Below are 22266 nucleotides of genomic sequence, written 5' to 3'. Positions count from 1 at the left end.
AACTATGAAAAATTTAAATGATTTTTTCAGAGAAGTAGTGTTAATAATTTTTTAAAAGTAAACTATATTTTATCATAGCTTAATTATAATAAATTATATTCTCCTGGAATGATAGGACAGAGATATAATCCTGAAAACAAGTAGAATCTACAAATAAATTTTTTTTCTACCTTTTACCATAAGAATTTTTAACACATTTAACCTTTCTTTCCATAATTTCTACTTTATAATTACCAGAACTAAATAGCTTTTAAGTGCAGGTACCATGGCTTAAATTTCTTGTATTCCCAAGTTTCTAGCCCAAAATCTTGTCTTTTGGTAGCTTTTGCTCGTTACCTTGCTCATTATTGCTTATGTTTTAGCGAGAACTGTACTAAATCTATCAAATATGTCAGTTATAACTATAAATTAACTAACATTAATTCCTTTTTCTGTTTGGCCATATACAGTTGAAATAGGAAATAAAGTTTGATTTGGGGCTTTCTACTGGCTCTTAAGAAAAATTAAATTCCTAATGAATTTTGTTTGAAATCTGTTTATTTTCAAATTGTAGCCAGTCGGAAGATGATTCTGGGTCAGCTTCAGGCTCTGGATCTGGATCAAGTTCTGGAAGCAGTAGTGATGGAAGCACTAGCCAGTCAGGGAGCAGTGACTCTGACTCTGGATCTGAATCAGGCAGTCAGTCAGAGTCTGAGTCAGACACTTCCCGAGAAAACAAAGTTCAAGCAAAACCACCGAAAGTTGACGGAGCTGAGGTAATAAATAAAATTCCAATGGAAGGTAGATTTCTTGTGTTACTTTGAAAATTTATAGGATTGGTTGTACCACTGTTACCTAGCTTTTAGAAAACACAAAAGCATTTCAAACATTAAAGTTTACTTTTAGCGATTTTCAAACTTGTGACTATATCTGTGGACTAATTGGCTTTGAGGAGAAGCAGTCTGTAACTATAAAACAGCAAGTATAAAATACATGCACAGACAAAACTTTTTCTGCCTCTTAGGCAGAAATTGAGTTTCACAGATACAGTGTTTCATGGATAAAAATTAAAGGCTTCATGAGGTTTACTTGTTAACCTTACAGTGTATGATCTCTGCTTTCAAGATCTTCAAAGGGGATACTTTCTTGCTAATAGCAGGAGAATTTAATAGAACTCTGCTTCCTCGAAGATAATTGGTAGAATAGGTTAAGGGCTATTCTGTTTAAAACAAGCTACTACAAGATACACTAAAACTTGTCTATACTTCATGATTGTATACAGTGTATTACTCAGAGTATCAGTCTATGATGAGATTAGGTGCTTGGGCCAGAATACAAATAAACATATAGCTTCCTTCATAGAGAAAATCTTGGTACCAAAAATAAAATAGTCAGCTGTGCTAAAACCATGTGTGCTTAGTGACATAGTTGATTTAGTTTCTGACTCAAGATCTTTATCTTCACCTCACACCAATAAAATAGGTAACCATACTATGAGTAGCACTAGTATAGCATATTAGCACTTTGTTTTTGATGATAGTACTTTTTAACACCAAGAGGATTTTGATTACTACTGTCTATGAAAATCAGCACACCATTACATTATTTATATACAACTAAAACTTGGCATTTTATTTTGGTTACATTGCAGTGGTATTGTATTACATATAATATGAGTAAGGAATATTGTCTTTATTTAGTATTTGGAGGCAGTGAAAATGTTGGTACTATTTTGCAGTAAGTTAATTTTTTTTTTCAGTTTACTCAGCACTTTATCTGTCACTGGTTCACATTTCTGTTATAGTTTTGGAAATCTAGCCCTAGTATTCTGGCCGTTCAGAGATCTGCAATGCTCAAGAAGCAGCAACAGCAGCAGCAGCAGCAACATCACACTTCATCTAATAGTGGATCAGAAGAGGTAAGTTTTCATTTGAGCTATTGTTTTAAAGGTAGACATGATACCTAATCATTTAAATAATATTTATTAAATTATTAAAAACAATAAGTGCTTTGAAAGACAGAGATACCTTTATGTAATAATTCCATTTTAGGGATTAATTCAAAATAAGGAATGGGAAATTTGTTTGCATTTGCTCATCACAGCAAATCTATACGTGAAAACTGAGGGAAATAATTAAATATGATATATACATATACACATGTGTATGCATACACATGAGAATGAAGGAATATGACACCATTAAATCATATTTGTACAGAGTATTAATAACATAATTTTTTTTGTAGGGGGCATCTGGCCAGTTCAGGGATCTGAACCCTTGACCTTGGTGTTATTAATATAGTATTTTTATTTTATTATTTATTTATTTATTTTTTACAGCTGGCTGGTGCAGTGATCTGAACCCTTGACCTTGGTGTTATTGACATAATATTTTTGAAAAAACAGATTACAGCTGTAAACAGTTTAGTTTCAGTGTATGAGCAAGCACATATGCATGTTAGTTTGCACAAAAACATTCAGGAAAAACTATATAAAAAACTAATGATGAAAAATGTTAATTCAAAATTCAACTCGAATTCCTTGTTGTGACCATACTAGGTAGGCAACAGTAATAGTCTCCAAAAAAGTAGATTTTAAGATTTTATACAAAATGCTGATATTTTGATATTTACTTAATTTCACTGGCTATTTTTATTTGCAATCGAAATGTTATTACAGTCGTGCATCACTTAACAGTGGTTATGTTCTCAGAAATGCATCCTTAGGTGATTTCATCGTTGTGCAAACATAAGTGTACTCACACAAATCTGGATGGTATATCCTACTGCACACCTAGGCTATGTGGTAAAGCCAGTTGCTACTTTCACTGTTGTATATGCAGTCCGTTGCTGACCAAAATGTCATTAGGTGGTACAAGACTATAATTGCTTTAAGATAAAAATATAACATGAAAAAAAGAGGCTTTACAGATGTTGGTAATTACAGATACCATTATTAGCAAAGCAAATGTTAACTAGTACAGTAAGTAAAAAATTCATATGGTTAAATACTAATCATTAGTAAATGACATTGACTTTAATTTTTCTCTATAGGATTCCTCTAGCAGTGAAGATTCTGATGACTCATCAAGTGAAGTCAAAAGGAAAAAGCATAAAGAGTATGTCACTTTGTTCAACTGACTATTTTCATATAGGAAAATCCTAATGATTTTATAGTCTTTCTTTATGAAAATTATTGCCAAAAGTAGACTTTTGTAAATTCTTGGTTCATGGCATTATATAAGTTAATTTAATCTATTAATCTTTAATATTTCTTTCTGTGAACACCTGAGGTTTCTTTCCTGTGCCACCTCTTTATCCCCTATAACCCTTCTTTCATATATATTTTTAAACTTTAACGACTTACTTAGTCATTTTATCAAAAAATCTTAATAACTTGGGAAACATAGGAGTGTAGAGACCACAAGATAACTGATTTTGGGTGATTCTGTTAATTTATGTTAATAGCTCTTCTAACTGTTCATTTGCATGTGGAATTTACTTCATCTGTAGAACTCATTTAGAAACTCACTATAATTTCTTGAAGATCCTGACCCAGAAAGTATTAAGAGTACTTCAGATTCTCAATTCTTATACATTTGGGTTTTTTCTCATTTCTTCATAAATATTATTCCATTGTTTTGTCTCTTATTTTTTCTATTTATCTTTGATATTCTGCACATTCACTTTGGCGTGTCTAGGTTTGGATTTGTTTATTTTTCCGAAAGGATTCATGTATCTTTAATGTGAAGATTTATATCTTTTATTAGTTTCTGAAAATTTAGTCATTGTATGTTTGGATATTTTCTCATTCTCATTCTGTAAATCTGTGGTACTCCTATTAGTAGATGTGTATTGGATTATCCAGTTTATTTTCCGTGAATCCTACTGTATCATGTTTTTAATCTGTTTATTGCTATGCTGCATTCTGGCTGATTTCCACTGATCTGTCTTCTAGTTTTTAAATATAAAATCATTGCATTTTCAACTACTGTGTCTCATCAGCTACTTAACTCTTCAACGGAGTCGTTAATTTCTAAACTGAGCATGGGAACAAACAAGTAACATTTTTAAAAACAAGAGTAATTTGGGATGATGGTTAGACTTGCTTGGATACAAATTGAAAAAGGAGATTTTTTTTCATATGTCCTGCCTGTTGCTACTTCCAGTGTGCAAGCCCTGAAGTGATCTCAAGAAAAAAAGATTTTGTTTTTCATTCTAAACGTTTTATAATAATCAGATTTTATCATACGTACTTGCTTATGTAACCTTCAACCTATTCATAATTGATGTAAGAGATGCAAAGCAATGAAACTGAAGCAAAAGTTCAAAACAAGATACAGTATGTATAAGAATTTAGTATGTCTTTCATTTGAACTTTATATTATAGCAAAATATTAACATGTTCATTCAGTATTTTTTCTCTGCATGTTAATTGGAATGAAATAGACTAAATAGACTAAAAATAGAAATAAAGGTTAGGTAATCTGTTGTTGAATTTTGGTTGAGACAGTACTGTCAATACTGTTCTTTTGTTTTTTACATTTTTCTATACTGTGTCTTAAGTTTTTCTTCTTCATGAACATGTACTGTTTTTAAGATCAGTTTTAAAAAGTGTTTTTAAAAATTACACTGTCTAGAAAATTAAAATGAAAGATTTTTTTTTTTTTTTGGAGAGGGCAAGTATAATAATTACACAAGATTTTGAAAATTAAACTCTGTGACACATTTATTAAGGTAGCTTAATGTGTTTTCATCCACAATGAAAATAAAAATATTTATTTGCCCTTCATTGAGGTATAACTAAATGAGTAACAAAACTCTGCAGTTATGAGAGAAATCTGTAAAGAATGTTTTCCAGTGTCTTTCTTATCCTGCAGAAATTTAATATTTTTAGTGTGGGTGACAGCAACAATATTTTTTTATATTAACTGGAACATTAGGGTACTTCAAAAAGTTTATGGAAAGATAGAATTAAAAGATAATTCAAGTCTTTCCTTTTCAAAGTATCCTCATATAATTTAGTTGATTTGATCATCTTTATATTTTATTAGAGACAAAATTTGATCTATGATATGAGTAAAAATACTTTGTTAATTTTCAGTGAAGATTGGCAGATGTCTGGATCAGGATCTCCATCTCAGTCTGGTTCAGATTCAGAATCTGAAGAGAGAGATAAAAGCAGTTGTGATGAAACAGAATCTGATTATGAGCCAAAAAACAAAGTCAAAAGCAGAAAATCTCAAAATAGGTGAGTATGGTATGTTCTCAGTTTGATGCTGGAAATTTTTGGCTATGGCAAGCATTCATTCTTTTTGTGTAAATGTAGTTGATCAAATCTTGTTTTATGTTAGTGCTTCTGTAAAACACTTGTCTTTTTCCTCCTTTCCCTTTCCTAGATCTAAGTCAAAAAATGGAAAGAAAATTCTTGGGCAGAAAAAGAGACAGATTAATTCATCTGAGGATGATGATGATGATGAAGATTATGATAATGATAAAAGAAGTTCTCGTCGCCAGGCAACTGTCAATGTTAGCTATAAGGAAGATGAAGAAATGAAAACAGATTCTGATGACCTACTGGAAGTTTGTGGAGAAGACGTACCTCAACCTGAGGAAGAGGAATTTGAAACAATAGAAAGGTTTATGGATTGTCGGTTTGGGCGAAAAGGAGGTATTTTTTAAAAAATTTCTTTTTGGTTATTTAAGTAATATTTACTGGAGTAAAGAAAGTATTTCTTGGAGATTTTTAAACTTGGAAAGCTAAAAGGGTGGGTTTTCTTCTATTTCACTCTTTTGCTGTAAATATACTTAGCCTAAGTATCTTCTTAGCCTGAGCATCTTCTTCCCAGAAAATATCCACCTGACCCCATGTCATATATTGTGGGTAATTAGAAAATTTCTAACCTGTGTATTTGAGTTTTTTGTGTTGCTATACCTAAATAATAGTTGCTGTTTAGGTACTTTAAATTTCAAAGCAGTTTGATTTTTGAAAAAATTTTTCCCATCTTAAATATGTAGATTATTTTTAGCTATCTTAATATGTCCTTTTTAAAGATAATTTTTAATTATTTTTATTTCTAGTTATCAGTCTGCCAGTTATCAGTTATTGTTATTGTGTGTCATCTTAGGTGTACCGCTGTCTTGTGATATTGATTTTTTTCCTGATTTTAAAAGTGAGTGGATTAAATTAGATAATTTTTCAGTTCTAAACTTCTGAGTTTTTAAATTTATGTGTGATGATATACTTTTTTATAAATTTTTGTAACTTGATACTTTGTGAGGGTGATACAAATAATTCATGGACAAATAGAATTAAAAGATAATGTGAATCTTTCCATGAACTGTTTAAAGTACCCTAGTATTTACTTAATTAAGAGAAATATATATTTTTATATTCATATTTTAGTAATTTTGAGTTGAGAAGAAATAATCTTATAACAGAATTGCATGGAAGGTCTTGTGCTTTTCTTTTCAGCTACTGGTGCTACTACAACCATCTATGCAGTTGAAGCAGATGGGGACCCAAATGCAGAATTTGAAAAAAATAAGGAACCAGGAGAGATCCAGTATTTAATTAAATGGAAAGGATGGTCCCATATTCACAACACTTGGGAGACAGAAGAAACTCTTAAGCAGCAGAATGTGAGAGGAATGAAAAAATTGGATAATTATAAGAAGAAAGATCAAGAAACAAAAAGATGGTAAATATGCTTTATACTAAGCTTTTTTGTTAATGCAGGATACATAATCAAGAAATAAATGGTAACCTAAAATAACTATTAATAGACTTTATAGTATTCCATCTTAAAACTCTTAGGGATGGCGATATTGAAACCTCTCCTTGATAACAGTCACGTAGAATGTATTTCATACATTATAAATTACAAATTTTTAAAGTTAAAAATTAATGATGCTTTATTTTTCTTTCAATCTCTTCGTTGTTCAAACTCGGCTCACATGATTACTGGCAAAATGGGCGATTTTATGCTACAGATAGTGTTTGGAGGAATGGGTTATTTAGGTGAGATTTTGAAGTCTATTACTGGATTAATAATTTTTCAGGTTGAAAAATGCTTCTCCAGAAGATGTGGAATATTATAATTGCCAGCAAGAACTTACAGATGATCTGCATAAACAGTATCAAATAGTGGAGCGTATAATTGGTTAGTAATAAATGATTCTAATTAAACATTTTTTTATGCTTGAAGTCATCTGAAAAAATAATCAAAATTTACTGCTTATACATCAAATACAGTAGCTTGCTCTTACTAAAATAGAGTGTTGTAAACTAGAAGATTGACTAATTTTTACTTGCATAGCCTTTACTAAGAATTATGTCTCTAATAAGATTAAATGTAAAAAAAATAAAACACCGTATTTATCTCATAGCTCATTCCAATCAAAAGTCAGCAGCTGGTTATCCTGATTATTATTGCAAATGGCAAGGTCTTCCATACTCAGAGTGCAGCTGGGAAGATGGAGCGCTCATTTCTAAAAAGTTTCAAGCATGCATTGATGAATATTTTAGCAGGAACCAATCAAAAACCACTCCTTTTAAAGACTGCAAAGTGAGTATTGCTCGACATTTTTATTTATTGAAAATGTATTTATGCATTATAAATATTACAAGCCTAGATAGAGAGTTGGATCCTGATTTCAAATAGACTAAGGGAGAGTACTTCTTAGTTGGTAAGTCTTACAGAAAGTGAGGTTCCTGTAATTGCTATGTGGTCTTAGATGTGGCATTGTCTTTTATCCTTGGTGAGTGGCATTATGTCAGAAAGATGATAAATTGGTGGTGATGATGGTGATAGTTAAGGGGAGTGAATTGGGGAGACCAAATAGGGAAAATCCCTTGAAAACTAGAGGTATATACTTGGTTTAAAAGGTACCAAATGAAGTTAAGAAAGGAGAAAGAGGGACATACCCATAAGAAAGTGTCCTGGACAACCTTGCCTAATACGAGGGAACTTAAGTAGAATTAAAAGATAATATGAGTCTTTCCATGAACTTTTTTGAAGTACCGTTGTGCTTTCAAACTCTTCATAGTTTACCTAAAGTTATTGTTATAGTTTTAGGGTCTATATACTACTAGAATTTCTTTTCTTTACACGATTGAATTAAATTCATAGGGATAATTTGGAAATCAGAAACTGAATGGGAAGGTAAGACAGTTTGATGGTTTATTTCTAGGTCAGGGCTAGATCAATGGGTTTGAACAAATTTAACATAGGCTTTGCTTTTGAAATATGTGTGAATAACATATTTTGGCAGAAAATTAGTTTTCCATGTCATTTTTTATTCAAAAAAGTACAAAACATTTTACTATGCATTCTTATTAGAGTAAATAGAAAGCAGTCTTTGACTAAATCCTCAGATATATTTTGAGTCATGGAATCTGAACTTGATTTGAGATGAAATTTTAAAATACGATGAAAACTGAGATTTTTATCTTTTAATATAATTTTTTATATGTAATAATTCTACATATTAACATTTATTTCTACTAAAGGTATTAAAACAAAGGCCAAGGTTTGTAGCCTTGAAGAAGCAACCATCCTATATTGGAGGACATGAGGGTTTAGAATTAAGAGATTATCAACTAAATGGTTTAAATTGGCTTGCTCACTCTTGGTGCAAGTAAGTATATTTTGAATCGTGTATTTAATTTGAGAGAACAAGAATTTTACAAATGTAGGATTCAAAAAAGAATTTCATTAACATAAAGGCTAAGGCCTTTTGACATTTTATGTACAAGTCTTTATATTTCCTAGTTTATGCAAACAATACTTATTACAAAGTAGGAAGAAAATCCAGTAGAGTTTGAGTTTAAATTGTTTGATTGTTGCAGTTCTTAAATATGTTTTTATTCAACTTAAAAATCAGAATGTATATGCATTCACATCCTACACCGTTCCTAGAATATTTCTCTTTCTCCTAGTTATTTCTAGTACTCACTTAGTTCTCTACTTTTTTTCCTATCTCCTATGGTCCCCCACTAAGCTCTTAGGAGTACAATGTATATGACTCTCTAGGTTGTAGTTTAGCTATGGTTTTTCACTTATGTTTGTCCTACATACTTTTTTACTTATTTAATATATGAACTCTACTACTAATTGATGTATTCTTGACTTCAAAATTGATTAAAGATAATACTATTAAACTTTAAGCCTCTTCTGGCCTAAAATGGCAAACTTCCTTTACTTTTCTTATAATATTAATGATTAGTCTTTAGCCAGATGCCTTTACATTTATTATTTGTAGCTAATAAAAATGGGATATTGTGTATAATACCTATAAGATTAATTTTATTGGTGTTCATACAAATGTGTACACGTGATGTAAAAAGGTTTCTTTGCATATTTGAATCATTATTGTATATATGTTTTTTTTTTTAAATTTTGTAGAGGAAATAGTTGTATACTTGCTGATGAAATGGGCCTTGGAAAAACAATACAGACGATCTCATTTCTGAACTATTTGTTTCATGAACATCAGTTATATGGACCTTTTCTATTAGTAGTACCACTCTCCACTCTTACTTCCTGGCAAAGAGAGATTCAGATATGGGCTTCTCAAATGAATGCTGTAGTTTATTTAGGTGACATTAACAGCAGAAACATGGTAAGTTATTTTCCCACAAATTTTAGAAATCTAGTCATGCCTTTGAGGATGAGTATTTTGTCCTTTTTTATTATTGTCTTTATAGTGTAAGTTTCTAGCATAGAACTTGCCACAAATAAGTACTTAATACATGTTCAATTGGCTGTAATAAAAATCAGTTTTGGTTTAGTGTTACTTTATATATTTTTTTCTATTTTTTATGGAAAATTTCAAATATACTGAAAGCCGACAGAAGAGTATAATAAACCCCCATGTTCCCATTTCCAGTTTCACAATGTTAACTCATTCCAAGTTTTGTTTCATCTGTACATTTACATACTACTCTCCTTCCAATTATTGTGAAGCAAACTCGACATCATATTTGATCCATTAATGTTATATTATTAAATGAATGAATCATTTGTGTTTGTTCAATGAAAACTTTCTTCAGTGAAAGGTTTATGTTAAAATTGCTTTTGCTTAATTTTTTTAAATAGATTTTGATAATGCTGTGTTATTTACATTTTATTTATGATAGGATGAACATATACCATGTTGGACTATTTAAAGAATAATTAACTATTAAATATATATGAATAGTTGTTTGTGTATTTTGAATGGATTTTAATTTTATTTTAGGTACTGAAGTAAAAGTATAGTTTGCTTAATGTTTGACTTAAAACTGTCCTTAAAATTTCTTGGTAGATAAGAACTCATGAATGGATGCATCCCCAGACCAAACGGTTAAAATTTAATATACTGTTAACAACTTATGAAATATTATTGAAAGATAAGGTATGTATTACCTGTGTTTTTCTGTTTGTTGTATATCAGTGTTTCCTTTACCATATTTTACTGACAGGATGAGAGGTTGATTTATATCATCAGTCAGTGAATGATAGCCTGTGGACTTATTTTTCTGTGGCCTTTGAACTAAGAATAGTTTTTACATTTTTAAAGGATTTTAATGGGTTACTGTATTAGTTGGTTTGTGTTGCTATAACAGAAATACCTGAGATGGGGTAATTTATAAAGAACAGAGGCTTATTTGGCTTATGATCTGGGACAACAGCATCTGGTATGGGCCTCAGGCTGCTTCTACTCATGGCGGAAAGCGCAGGCAGCCATGGGTACAATCAGATCACATGACGAGAAGAAGCAAGAGAGAGAGGAGATGCCAAGGTCTTTTAAACAACCAGCTCTCTTGGGAACTATAGAGCGAGAACTCACTCATTAATCCCCCCTCCCCCAGGGAGAGCATTAATCCATTCTTGAGGGATCCGCCCCCATGACTCAAACAGCTTCCAACACTGTCACGTTGGGGATCAGATTTCCACATGAGTTTTTGTGGGGACACTTCCAAACTGTTATCAGTTACGTATAAAGGGTTGTAGAAAGAACTTGTAACAGAGACCATATATTGGTCTGCAGAATCTAAAGTACTTACTCTCTGGCTCCTAACAAAAAAAGTTTGCCAAGTCTTGACTTAAATGAAGCTAGATTGTTATAGTGTCTACTGACACTTCAAAGAGGAGAAGGATGCTTAACAGGATTAAGCTACCAGTATGTGAAGCACTGTGCTAAATGCTTTGTAGCTACTCATTTAATTTCCCCATTTACTTTATAAGATATTTTCTATCTCTACTTTAGTGAAAAGTCAAGTCTCAAAGAATTAATGAACTTGCATAAGGTCACACAGCTATTAAGTAGCTGAATCAGACCTATCTCTGTTTTAAGTTAAAGACATAAGTTTCTGTGCTAGAGATCTACAGTTTATAAAAGTCACACAGTGAATTATACCTGTCTGTGGAGTGTGACACTGTTCCCAGTTTGTATCATAATTCCTCAAAATTGATGTTAATACAGGTTTCTATAGGGCTTTGGCTAAAAACCTTTTGTAAAATTTTTAAATAGAATTATTGGTTTTTCCCTTTATTATCAATGTATTAGTTGGTAAAATATTTGACTTGATATTATGTTATATTTTCTAATGGTTAAATTAGTCATAGAAGGAACTTTATTTTGCATGGTGAGTTACTTGATTTGAGGATCCAGTAAATCTTGAAGTAATAATTTATTATTTAAAAATTAGCTTCATTTTAATTTGCTTCATTTTAATAATTTGAGTTCAGATTAAATGGGAAGGCTAAATTTGATTTTCATTTTACTCTCAAAGTATTAACTGTTCTGTTTATTTTAAGGCATTCCTTGGAGGTCTAAATTGGGCATTTATAGGTGTCGATGAAGCACATCGATTAAAGAATGATGACTCCCTTCTCTATAAAACTTTAATAGATTTTAAATCCAATCACCGTCTCCTTATCACTGGAACTCCTCTACAAAACTCCCTCAAAGAGCTCTGGTCTTTGCTACATTTCATTATGCCAGAAAAGTAAGACAAATTTGGGGTATATAATTTTAATCATAGTTTTGTATGCTAATGTTTAATGGGAAAATAATTAGTGCAGGTAATAAGGTCAGTACGTTTTATTGCCCTAAGATTGGATCACAGATTATTAAGAAAGGGAAAAAAAAGAAAAAAAAGGAAATGGGTGGGATTGTTTGTAATAATAATTGAATTCTTCAGTTATGTACATAAATAAACTTAAGCTATGTATAATAAATTATAACAGTTGATTTGCATATGTTCACAATATGCCTTGCTTGAAAAACTAAAACAGGGCCATTCTTTGTATTTTAATTTTTATTTTCTTTTTTTAAATGTTGTTTTTGATATTGTTTTGCAGCAAGTCAGTACAGGGATGTTATCAGCACCATGCTCTAACCAGCCAGCCCTGTATTTCAATAGTAACAGTAAGAACAACAAGGTGCTAGTTAGTAGTCCCATTTTCTAAATGAGGAAAAGTAGACTAGATAAGGTTAGTAACTTGTCCGTGGTCACATACATAATGTTTTTCAATAGATCCAGAACTTTAAAAGTATATTTTTTGAGAACTATTTTAATGATAATTACTTCTATACTTGAAAATACTTTGTATTAATTTAATCAAGAATAACAACATATATTTTTTATTTTTATGTATATATTTTCATATATAGTAGACTTACTGGGAGGGAGATTTTTAGAAGTGACAAGTTTTAGCTAATTTTTTTTTCTAAAAGTTTATATTTTGTTTACATGTGACTACTCTGAAAAAATCTCATACACAATTTAACTTTTTTCAGTGATGATACCATTTTCTTAAATTTCAAAGGTTTTCTTCCTGGGAAGATTTCGAAGAAGAGCATGGCAAAGGGAGAGAATATGGTTACGCAAGCCTGCACAAGGAACTTGAGCCATTTTTGTTACGCCGAGTTAAAAAAGATGTGGAAAAATCTCTTCCTGCCAAGGTTGAGCAGATTTTAAGAATGGAAATGAGTGCTTTACAAAAACAATATTACAAGTAAGCTGTATACAGAGCACATGTTCTCTGAACATTCAGTTCTGAAAACCCTATATGTCCTTATCTTCATTGTGGTGCCCCTGTTGTCCTCACAAATAGGGTCTTAGAGCAGTAGCAACTCTTGAATTTTAGAACAGATGTATTCCATGGCATAATGTAGCAAAAAGAGATTTAATGGCATATCTGAGATCATGGGTGGTGTGTAATTCATCTTCTAAAACGTCATTAATCTCTTTCCTAGATATACTGTTACCTTATAGAGATTTTCTTTTAGTATTAGGATTTTCATGATACTGATGTATTATGTAATTATGTTTATTGATAGGTAGAAGTGGAAGCCAGAAAAAGAAATTTTTAAACCCTTCTACTTTTTTGAGGAATATAAGTAAATTATATTTTGTGTAAATTTTGTATGTCAAGATCATAGTAACATTTTTCAAAAACTCAAAAAGGAAAATCTGTCCTAATATCTATTTAAACATTTAGTTGCATAAAGTGAGATAATTGCTACATGCATTTGCAGTCTCAGAAATATTTATATTTTATGTTAAAATTTGTAAGTGCCGTTGTATTAGTCCATTTTTGTTGCTTATAACAAAATACGCTGAACTGGGTGATTTATAAAGAAAAAAAACATTTATTGCTTACAGTTTCTGAGGCTGGGAAGTCCAAAGTCCATCTGGTGGTGGCATAAGTGACTCAGGGGTCTCACATTGCAAGGTGGTGGAAGCAGAGACAGCAAGACAGACTCTCTTCTTTTAAAGCCCTTGGAACCACACCCCAACCACCATTTTTAATCCGTTCACTATTGCACATCCTGCAATCCACTCCACCTTCCAATTACTGTAATAGGATTTCTCACCCTCTTAACAGTCACAGTGAAGGCTAAGTTTCTAATACATAAAATGTGGGGGATAATATTCAAATTTCAATGAGTTTTGGGGGGACATAATTCAATCCACTATAGCCATACATTTAAAAAATATATTTATGCCATAATTTTTAAGGTTTTTATTATGGGAAATTTCGAACATATACAGAAATAGGGTATTATAATGAACTCCCATGTACCCAGCACTCAGCTTAATTTTCCACTCATAGTCTTGTTTTATTTCTAGCCATCCTCATTCCTCCCACTTCCTATCTTTTTGAGGCAAGTCAGTGATAAAATGGTTTTATCTATAAATATTTTTCCATGTATCTCTAATAATTGATTTAAAAAAATACTAGTACTCCACTTTAAAATTTTAACAATAATTTTATACTGTTGTTCAGTATCAGTGTTCAAATTTTCTCTATTTTCTCAAACTTTTTTAAAAAGTTTGTTTGAATCAGGATTAAAATAAAGTTCATATTGGCAATTGATTTGTCTCATTGAGTCTCTTGTCTATGAGTACCTTGTTTTCTTTTTTTTCTTAAATTTATTTGATGAGGGAAACAGTTATTCTGTAGAATTTTTCCACAATCTAGACTTTGTGTAGTTCATCACTCTGGAATAGTTTAACATATGCCCTATATTTCCTATAGATTGGTAGGAGATTTAGGTGCTTGTTTAGATTCAGGTTTTAATTTATGGCAAGAATGTATTTTGCAGTGCAAAATGGCATTTTGTTTTTTGGGTTTTTTAAAAATGGTAATGTTTTTATTTGTGGAAAATTTAGAAAAGTCAAGAAAAGTAGAAAGAAGGCACAATTACCTGTAATTCTCTCAGTGCTAGTCATATATCATTGATGTTGAACTTAGACTTTTCAAGTTACTTTTTGATAACTAAGGTAATAGAATATTGCCATAAATTTCTAGGAAAGGTTTTAGAATATCATCTCTAAAGAAATTCAGAAGAAATTCTTTCTGGATAGGGAAAAATAGTCTTTTACCTTGAAAAATTGTGTTTTGGCACCGAGCAATAGTCCATGGGTTCCGTTTCAGTTTCAGGGAGATGTTGAATAACTAACTAGTAGTAAAGAATATGTACACTAGGTAATTGGAACTTTCAAGTTCCTTCAGACTTAGCTAGCCTTCTAAAAAAAAAAAAAAGAAAAGAAAAGGTGATAGAAGAAAAAGTAGGTCATGTTATATGTCATTCAAAGTAATAAATAGCACCAGAATTTTTCTGTAAGTTGCAAATGTATTGTGTAATTATAGTTTAGAAACGGCCGTATGGCTAAAACCAGATATCCTCATGAGGTTTCTTTTAGATCTGTGCAAAAGACTGATTTCATTATCTCTCTAATGCAATGGAATGTGCGAGAAGGTAAAGATAGACAATACAGTTAACCATCTTTTTAGAAAATATAAGGAGGGGAAGGAAAGGAAAGGATTAATACACTCTATTCACTTGTTACGTTAAACCTTTAGTGTGTGTAGTTTAATGGTTCAGATAACAAGTCATATGGTTCTCCTGAGTCTTATTAATGAGGTTTGATTCGTAGTATATCTAATTGTGAGTTTAATAATGTTAACAATTTTGCTGTGCTTCTACACTGGCCTTTTTATGTTTTTAGAATTCATCCTGGTAGTTGTTTGTTCTATTAAACATTATTCTCATGATTTTTTTTTTTTTTTTTTAAAGATGGATTTTAACTAGGAATTACAAAGCCCTCAGCAAAGGTTCCAAGGGCAGTACCTCAGGCTTTTTGAACATTATGATGGAGCTTAAGAAATGTTGTAACCATTGCTACCTCATTAAACCACCAGATAATAATGAATTCTATAATAAACAGGAGGCCTTACAGGTAAGAATTTTTAGATCTTGTTGCTTTGTGGTAAAGCAAAATTCTAGAAGTATTTGGTTTAGTTATAACTGAAAATGGTATAATGCTTTAATATAGTGGTTAGAAGTTTTCTGTGGTTAATGGTGCCTTTAAATAATGGTTTGGGTTATTTTTCTTAGTCTTTATAAAAAGCTTTAAAATTTTTAATTTATCTAATTATTTGATCAATTTTATAAAAACATCTCAAAACCATGGGATGTAGTAATTTACTCACAAAAATCCCTTAGAGTATTCATAATTGTGAAAAAAAATTTACTAATAGTGATTATGCTGAATTTGTGATTTGGCAAATGGTAGTCTAAAGAAGGACATCTAGACCTCAGATTTTACCCTTCCCATTACTTCTTGAAGACAAATCAGAAGTATGAAGGCACAGATGCAATCCAGCCACAGTAGTGCATTGAGGGCCTAGGATCATTGATAAGTAATCCATTAGAATGTGTTTGCTTACTCTTTTTAAACTTTTTGTTGCTTAGTTGCTGCTTATTCCAATGTATTTATTTTTTATCTAAGATTTTTGGAGAAATAGTGTAATAACTAGCAAATAGAGTGAAACGATACTTTTTTCTCCCTGAAAATACAACAAAAATCTTCATGCTAAATGGCAAGGAAAATTTTAGCTTTAGTCATAGAATGGAATGGTAAAGGTCCTAGAAAATTTTAACATTATGAAAATTTTAAATCTCAATTTAAAATAAAGCAATTGAAGTGTTAAGCAGAACATGTGTGTCATTTGCTTCTTTTAACATGTTTATAACAGTTATAATTTATTGTTTCCTCAGCACTTAATACGTAGTAGTGGAAAATTGATTCTTCTTGACAAGCTGTTAATTCGCCTAAGAGAACGAGGCAATCGAGTTCTTATTTTTTCTCAAATGGTGCGGATGTTAGATATACTTGCGGAATATTTGAAATATCGTCAGTTTCCCTTTCAAGTAAGTATTTCATTGTCTTTGTCGTTTTAAATTTCATCTCATTCACAAGCATGTTTTACAGAATTACCTTTGAAATTATTTTGTAAATAAAGTTTAGATTTTTAAATAAACTGTGCTTTTCCTTTTAAGAAATACATCTTTAAAAGTTATACTTGTCATTATTTCCCTTTTTCTTCTTGACTTCAGATTTGCCACAAAGCAGATTTTCTTTGTTTTCTCTAATTTTTATTTTCTTTTAATTCCTTCTCTTCCATACTTGCTTTACATTTTAAAAAGTGGCAGAGTTTCCATGATGGAACAGGTCTAAGGGGGAGGCTTTAGTCCATGTTAGGCTTTAGTGTGAGGAAGAAAAACAGTGAAGCAGTCCTTGTGAATGCTCTTAGGACTGTAGCAGATTCTGATGATTGGTTTGCTCATAGTTATTCTGTTGCATATCATGCTAAATAAATCCAGATAACTTTAAGGAAGAAACCAGAGACCAAAATAAATTTATGTAGATGCTCCTCGACTTATGATGAGGTTATGGCCAGATAAACTCATCACATGTCAAAAATATCTTATATTGAAAATTCATTTAATATCCTGATAAACACATTGTACAGTGGAAAAATCATAAGTCAGAGACTGTCTATATTCCTTCCATCTACTCAAAATCTATATTGAAGTTTATTCAATATAATTTAAGTTAACATTGATTAGTGTTTACTGTTAGGTGCTATTCAAAGTACTTTACATCTAATAATTTACTTAATTCTTAGAACAATTTTCTGAACAGTGCCCGGAACACAGCAGACATTCATTATATACAGTTGTAAATGGTGTACATATAGCGCAGGCAGTAAAATAAGAGTAGAATTGTAAAACAGAGACTCAGCACACATAATCCCTTCTGTGTTCAAAGTTATAGTCTGGTGTGGGAGATAGACATTAAGCAGGTGATTACAAATAAATATAACATTACAACTGTGGTAAATGCTGTGAAGGACAGGTGTTTGGTGATATGAACATGACTGAGAAATATTTAGTCAATTAGGGGAGAAAGTGAAATAGTACCATTATTTGAGTTTTCTATAAATAGTTTATTGAGAAGTAATTCCCATATCATACAATTGACCTATTTTAAGTGTACAATTTGGTGGTTTTCGTAAATTCACAGATATGTGCAACCATCACCATAATTTTAGAACATTTTGATCATCTCAGAAAGAAACTCTGTACCCTTTAGCTACAATCCCCCATGCTTCCATCCCTCTTCTTCCCCCTGGCAGTGTTTTGGTTTGTTTTTAAACAAATTATTTTCTGCACATGGGCAAACGAAAAAATAGGTACAAAAGCATTTAGAAGCACCAGTTCTCTGCTCTTAATCCCTTCTCATTACAAGGTCACTTCCCAGAGAGAACCATTTAAACATGCTGCAATAAATGATATATCACTATTCTTAGAGCTTTTACTAATTGTAATTTGTATTTTAGTGGAAAAGAAACAACACTTTTAGTTAGTTTTAGACATCTTATTTTTCTGCTTTGTTTGGGTGACAATTTAGACCATTTGACTTAAACCAAAACTGCCGAGAATAAATTATTTAAAATGTTTTCTTATATTTTTCTTTTTAGAGCTAAAATTTATATAGTGTAACAAAAGTTAACATAGAGCTTTTGAAAATATTAGTTTAATTCATCACTTAAATGCATGGATCATAGTAGGCAAATTATTTCTACTCTAAAAACCAGTTAATAATTATAAAGTAATTGCTGTTTATGATTAAAGTGAAAATAATAGCTAATGTTTAGTAGGCACTCAATATATGTCAGGCACTGTACTAGGTATTTTCCTAAGTTCTCTCACCGAGTCCTTTATGATCTGTGAATGAGGCAGTACTATTATATCCATTTTACTGAGAAGGAAAGTGACATGGAGAAAAGTCAAGTTAGTTACCCTAGGCAAAAATGCAGGCTTTTTCACTCTAGAGCTCATGGTATTTCACATCAGTGATTTTCAAATGTTAGCATGCATCGGAATTAACTGGAGGGCTTTTGCCGGAGTTTCTGATTCAGTAGTTCTGGGGTGGGCCTCAATAATTTGTGTTTGTAAGTTCTCAGGTGACACTAATACTCTTGATCCAGTAACCACACTGGACTTAATCAGTGTTTTTTAAACTGTGTTTTATAGTCTATTAATAGATCTGGGAATCCATTTAATGGGTTGCACCAACATTTTAAAAGATGAAATAGATTATAAAATATGAGAGTATAAAGTAATACATCATGTCATAAACTCATTGCAGGTGTTTGTAAACAGCTGTTTACTCATTAACATATTTCTTACATTGGGTCTCAGGTAGAACAGTATAATAGCTGATATTTACTCTTGGGGAAGCAGTCTTAGTGGTTAAGAGTACAGACTGGACAGAATGCCTAGGCATTGTTTTACTGCCTCATAAATACCTTTTACTCACATAGTTTTAGCAAAGGGCGTGTGACATTTTCCTACTTAATTTTATAATTGATCTTAATTGCTTTTTAACATTTTGATTCTGTTAAATGCAGTATTTTAACGGTTTTTTTCCCCTAGAGATTGGATGGATCAATAAAAGGGGAGTTGAGGAAACAAGCTCTAGATCATTTTAATGCTGACGGATCAGAGGTATGAAGGCTTTTAAAACTGTAAATAATTTTGTTTTAGTCATTATATTATTTTGTCATATTTTTAGTCATCATATTTGTAGTTTACTAAAAAAAAAGAGTCTTATTGGTGCTAGCTAGTTTTAATCTTATCAATACTATTTCAACATGGAACAGTTAACTTGCTTCAAAATAAGTTAGTTCTATTTCATTTGGAATTCTTTTTGTGTGTGTGCCTTATCTTTTATTTTTTAAGGAAATAAAATTTACATATATACTTGAAGCTTCATCCCTCTCTTGTTCCATTTCCTCTTTTTCCCCAGAAGTAAACACTGTATTGAATTCAGTGTTCATTACCTTGTGTGTTTGTATTTTGGAGTCTTTTCATGTTGATTGGTCTTGCTAGAGGTTTATACATGGGGTCTTCAAAAAGTTCATGGAAAGATACATATTATCTTCTAATTCTGTTTTTCAATGAACTTTTTGAAGTACCCGCTTATATTAGCTATATTTAAAACTTTCAGTTTTATTTTTAAAATACATTTTAAATTCAGAACATCAATTGTAAAATTACTTTCAGTTTAATTATTGAGTCACAGTTTAGAGGAATTTAAAATCTTGTGTATTTACAATTTCTTTCAGGATTTCTGCTTTTTGCTTTCCACAAGAGCTGGAGGTCTAGGAATTAATTTAGCATCTGCTGACACTGTAGTTATATTTGATTCTGATTGGAATCCACAAAATGATCTTCAGGCACAGGCTAGAGCTCATCGAATTGGGCAAAAGAAACAGGTATTTTTAATTTTGATTGTTTTGCTGTTTTAGTTTGTTTTTGGCTTTTTTAAATTATTGCTTGGGAGTGATTTTGTTTCATCCTCTAGAAAGTTGCAAAAGATCATTGGAAAATTGTTGGAACACTGTCATATTGCTCTTTAACAGATAGGGTACTGAGGAACTCAGTTTACCACAGTCACCTGGAGAATCTGACAGAATTGAGATAACTATGCTCAAATAGGATCATGAACTCTGATCATATATTGTTTGTAACTATAGAATGCAATATTTTTCACTCAATATAAAAAGTCTAAAATGTTTGCTTATTTTAACTTTTGAAAGAAAATTTGAGTAGCACGATGCTACCTTTTGTTAGCCTATATTTTGTCCGTGTGCTTACAAGATTCTCCACACATAAAATTCATCCTATTTTATAGTTTTTGTAGAACTCTCTTGTACAGCTGTGACAAAATACCCCTACATGGTGGTACTGTTTCATATAAAACCTCTGACCAAGAGAAATAGCAAAAACTTAGTACATATCGGTTATTTTTAATTTTGGAAGCATTGCTTTATGGCAGGGCAGCTTCCTTAATTTGGGGAGTGGCTCATAGAATTTTGCATTATATGGAGTGATGAAACATCAGAATTGAGGGAGCTGGTATAAGGTCAAAAGTTTACCATTTTTTTTCTTTTTTCCTAGCTAAATTGTAATTTAGAAATTATCATGCCATTAAAAAACCAAAAAATAAAAATGAGCAAATAAAATCTCCCAACCAGAATGTAGTAAGATAGGGTATACTCTCGTAATATTCTCTTAAACAGAAGAACTTTAAGCTTTAAACATAGTATTATGTATTTTTTTAAATTTTCATTTTGCTTTTAACCAGCTATAACTTCATGCAGGAGAAGCTCCAGTTTCTGTGCCAATGTTTGGGAACTGCAGGTTAGCAGAACAAATCCTTTTTACCACAGTATATTTCCTCGTGTATTTTTACAGGTGAATATTTATCGTCTAGTTACAAAGGGATCAGTTGAAGAAGATATTCTTGAAAGGGCCAAAAAGAAGATGGTTTTAGATCATCTTGTGATTCAAAGAATGGACACAACTGGGAAGACAGTACTACACACAGGTTCTGCCCCATCAAGGTGGTTACTTTACTATAAAAAATATCATTTTAAAGTCACCTCAAACTTTTCTGAAATGTTACATAACTGTAGGTAGATTGCTGAAGTACTGTATTTAGTGTTGTAATTTTTCTGTTTTTGAAGGCATTGAACTAATTTCTAGTCAGAAGACATATTCAGTAACTGGTTTCACCACTGTAAGGTTTATAATCTTACGGAAAGTTCTTTTAACTTCTGTGCTTATGTTCCTTAGTTTTAAAGTAAGTATACTAGTATTTCACCCATCTAACTTCCTCATTTAACTTTTAAAGGTGACTATGTCAGTAAATTATAAAAGTGCTAAAAATGTTATATTTTTAACTGGTAATGTTAAATGTTTTTATTTGTTTTTCCTGTTTTTAGTTCTACTCCTTTCAATAAAGAAGAGTTATCAGCTATTTTAAAGTTTGGTGCTGAAGAACTTTTTAAAGAACCCGAAGGTGAAGAACAAGAGCCCCAGGTAAAAAAAAAAAAAAACCTTAGAATGTGTGTCATCTATTTGATAGGAGAGAAGAATTCAAGTATGTTTAAAATAAAAAATTTCCTTCTAATTATAGGAAATGGATATAGATGAAATCTTGAAGAGGGCTGAAACTCATGAAAATGAACCAGGCCCTTTAACTGTAGGAGATGAATTGCTTTCCCAGTTCAAGGTAGATTTTTTTTTATCTTAATTTTTCTCTGTAATAGCAATAAGGTATTATTCATTAATACTTATAAATGTCCCTGATTTGGTGAGGGCTGAAGGGGTGCATAGAGTTCTAAAGTAACATAAGTCAACTGATCTCATGGCATAAGCTAAGTGACATTTGTTTAAAGAAATAGGTTCCTGTATATCTTAGCCATTTTTTATGAACCGAAGTTTATAAGAATCAATTTAATTTGTGTTATTTGTTCATTTAACAAATATTTACAGAGTACTGCAGTGTGCCATATACAGGGACACAGAAGTGAATAAAAACTTTTAAAATTTCAACGAATCACTCTGGCTGCTCTGTGGATAATAGACTGT

The 22266-nt window shown here is 31.3% G+C and overlaps 1 protein-coding gene across 2 annotated transcripts in view; it reads left to right on the top strand.

Moving 5' to 3' along the window:
• Positions 1-22266, top strand: part of CHD1 (chromodomain helicase DNA binding protein 1) — a 70262-nt gene that overhangs the window by 25331 nt on the left and 22665 nt on the right. For both annotated transcript variants that reach the window (XM_063086233.1, XM_063086234.1), the window contains exons 3-22: positions 554-755; positions 1784-1897; positions 3034-3098; positions 5084-5230; positions 5379-5650; positions 6455-6680; positions 7042-7142; positions 7369-7547; positions 8492-8619; positions 9387-9603; positions 10288-10377; positions 11784-11974; positions 12798-12986; positions 15556-15718; positions 16540-16692; positions 19264-19335; positions 19956-20105; positions 21088-21236; positions 21618-21714; positions 21812-21907. In XM_063086233.1, the coding sequence (XP_062942303.1) occupies positions 554-755; positions 1784-1897; positions 3034-3098; positions 5084-5230; positions 5379-5650; positions 6455-6680; positions 7042-7142; positions 7369-7547; positions 8492-8619; positions 9387-9603; positions 10288-10377; positions 11784-11974; positions 12798-12986; positions 15556-15718; positions 16540-16692; positions 19264-19335; positions 19956-20105; positions 21088-21236; positions 21618-21714; positions 21812-21907 (3001 nt within the window). The remainder of the gene's footprint in view (positions 1-553; positions 756-1783; positions 1898-3033; positions 3099-5083; positions 5231-5378; positions 5651-6454; positions 6681-7041; positions 7143-7368; positions 7548-8491; positions 8620-9386; positions 9604-10287; positions 10378-11783; positions 11975-12797; positions 12987-15555; positions 15719-16539; positions 16693-19263; positions 19336-19955; positions 20106-21087; positions 21237-21617; positions 21715-21811; positions 21908-22266) is intronic.

Source organism: Cynocephalus volans, chromosome 2 (assembly GCF_027409185.1).
Source record: "Cynocephalus volans isolate mCynVol1 chromosome 2, mCynVol1.pri, whole genome shotgun sequence".
NCBI lineage: Eukaryota > Metazoa > Chordata > Mammalia > Dermoptera > Cynocephalidae > Cynocephalus > Cynocephalus volans.
The sequence above is the reverse complement of the archived record's forward strand: the minus strand, read 5'-3'. Positions and strand labels throughout refer to the sequence as shown.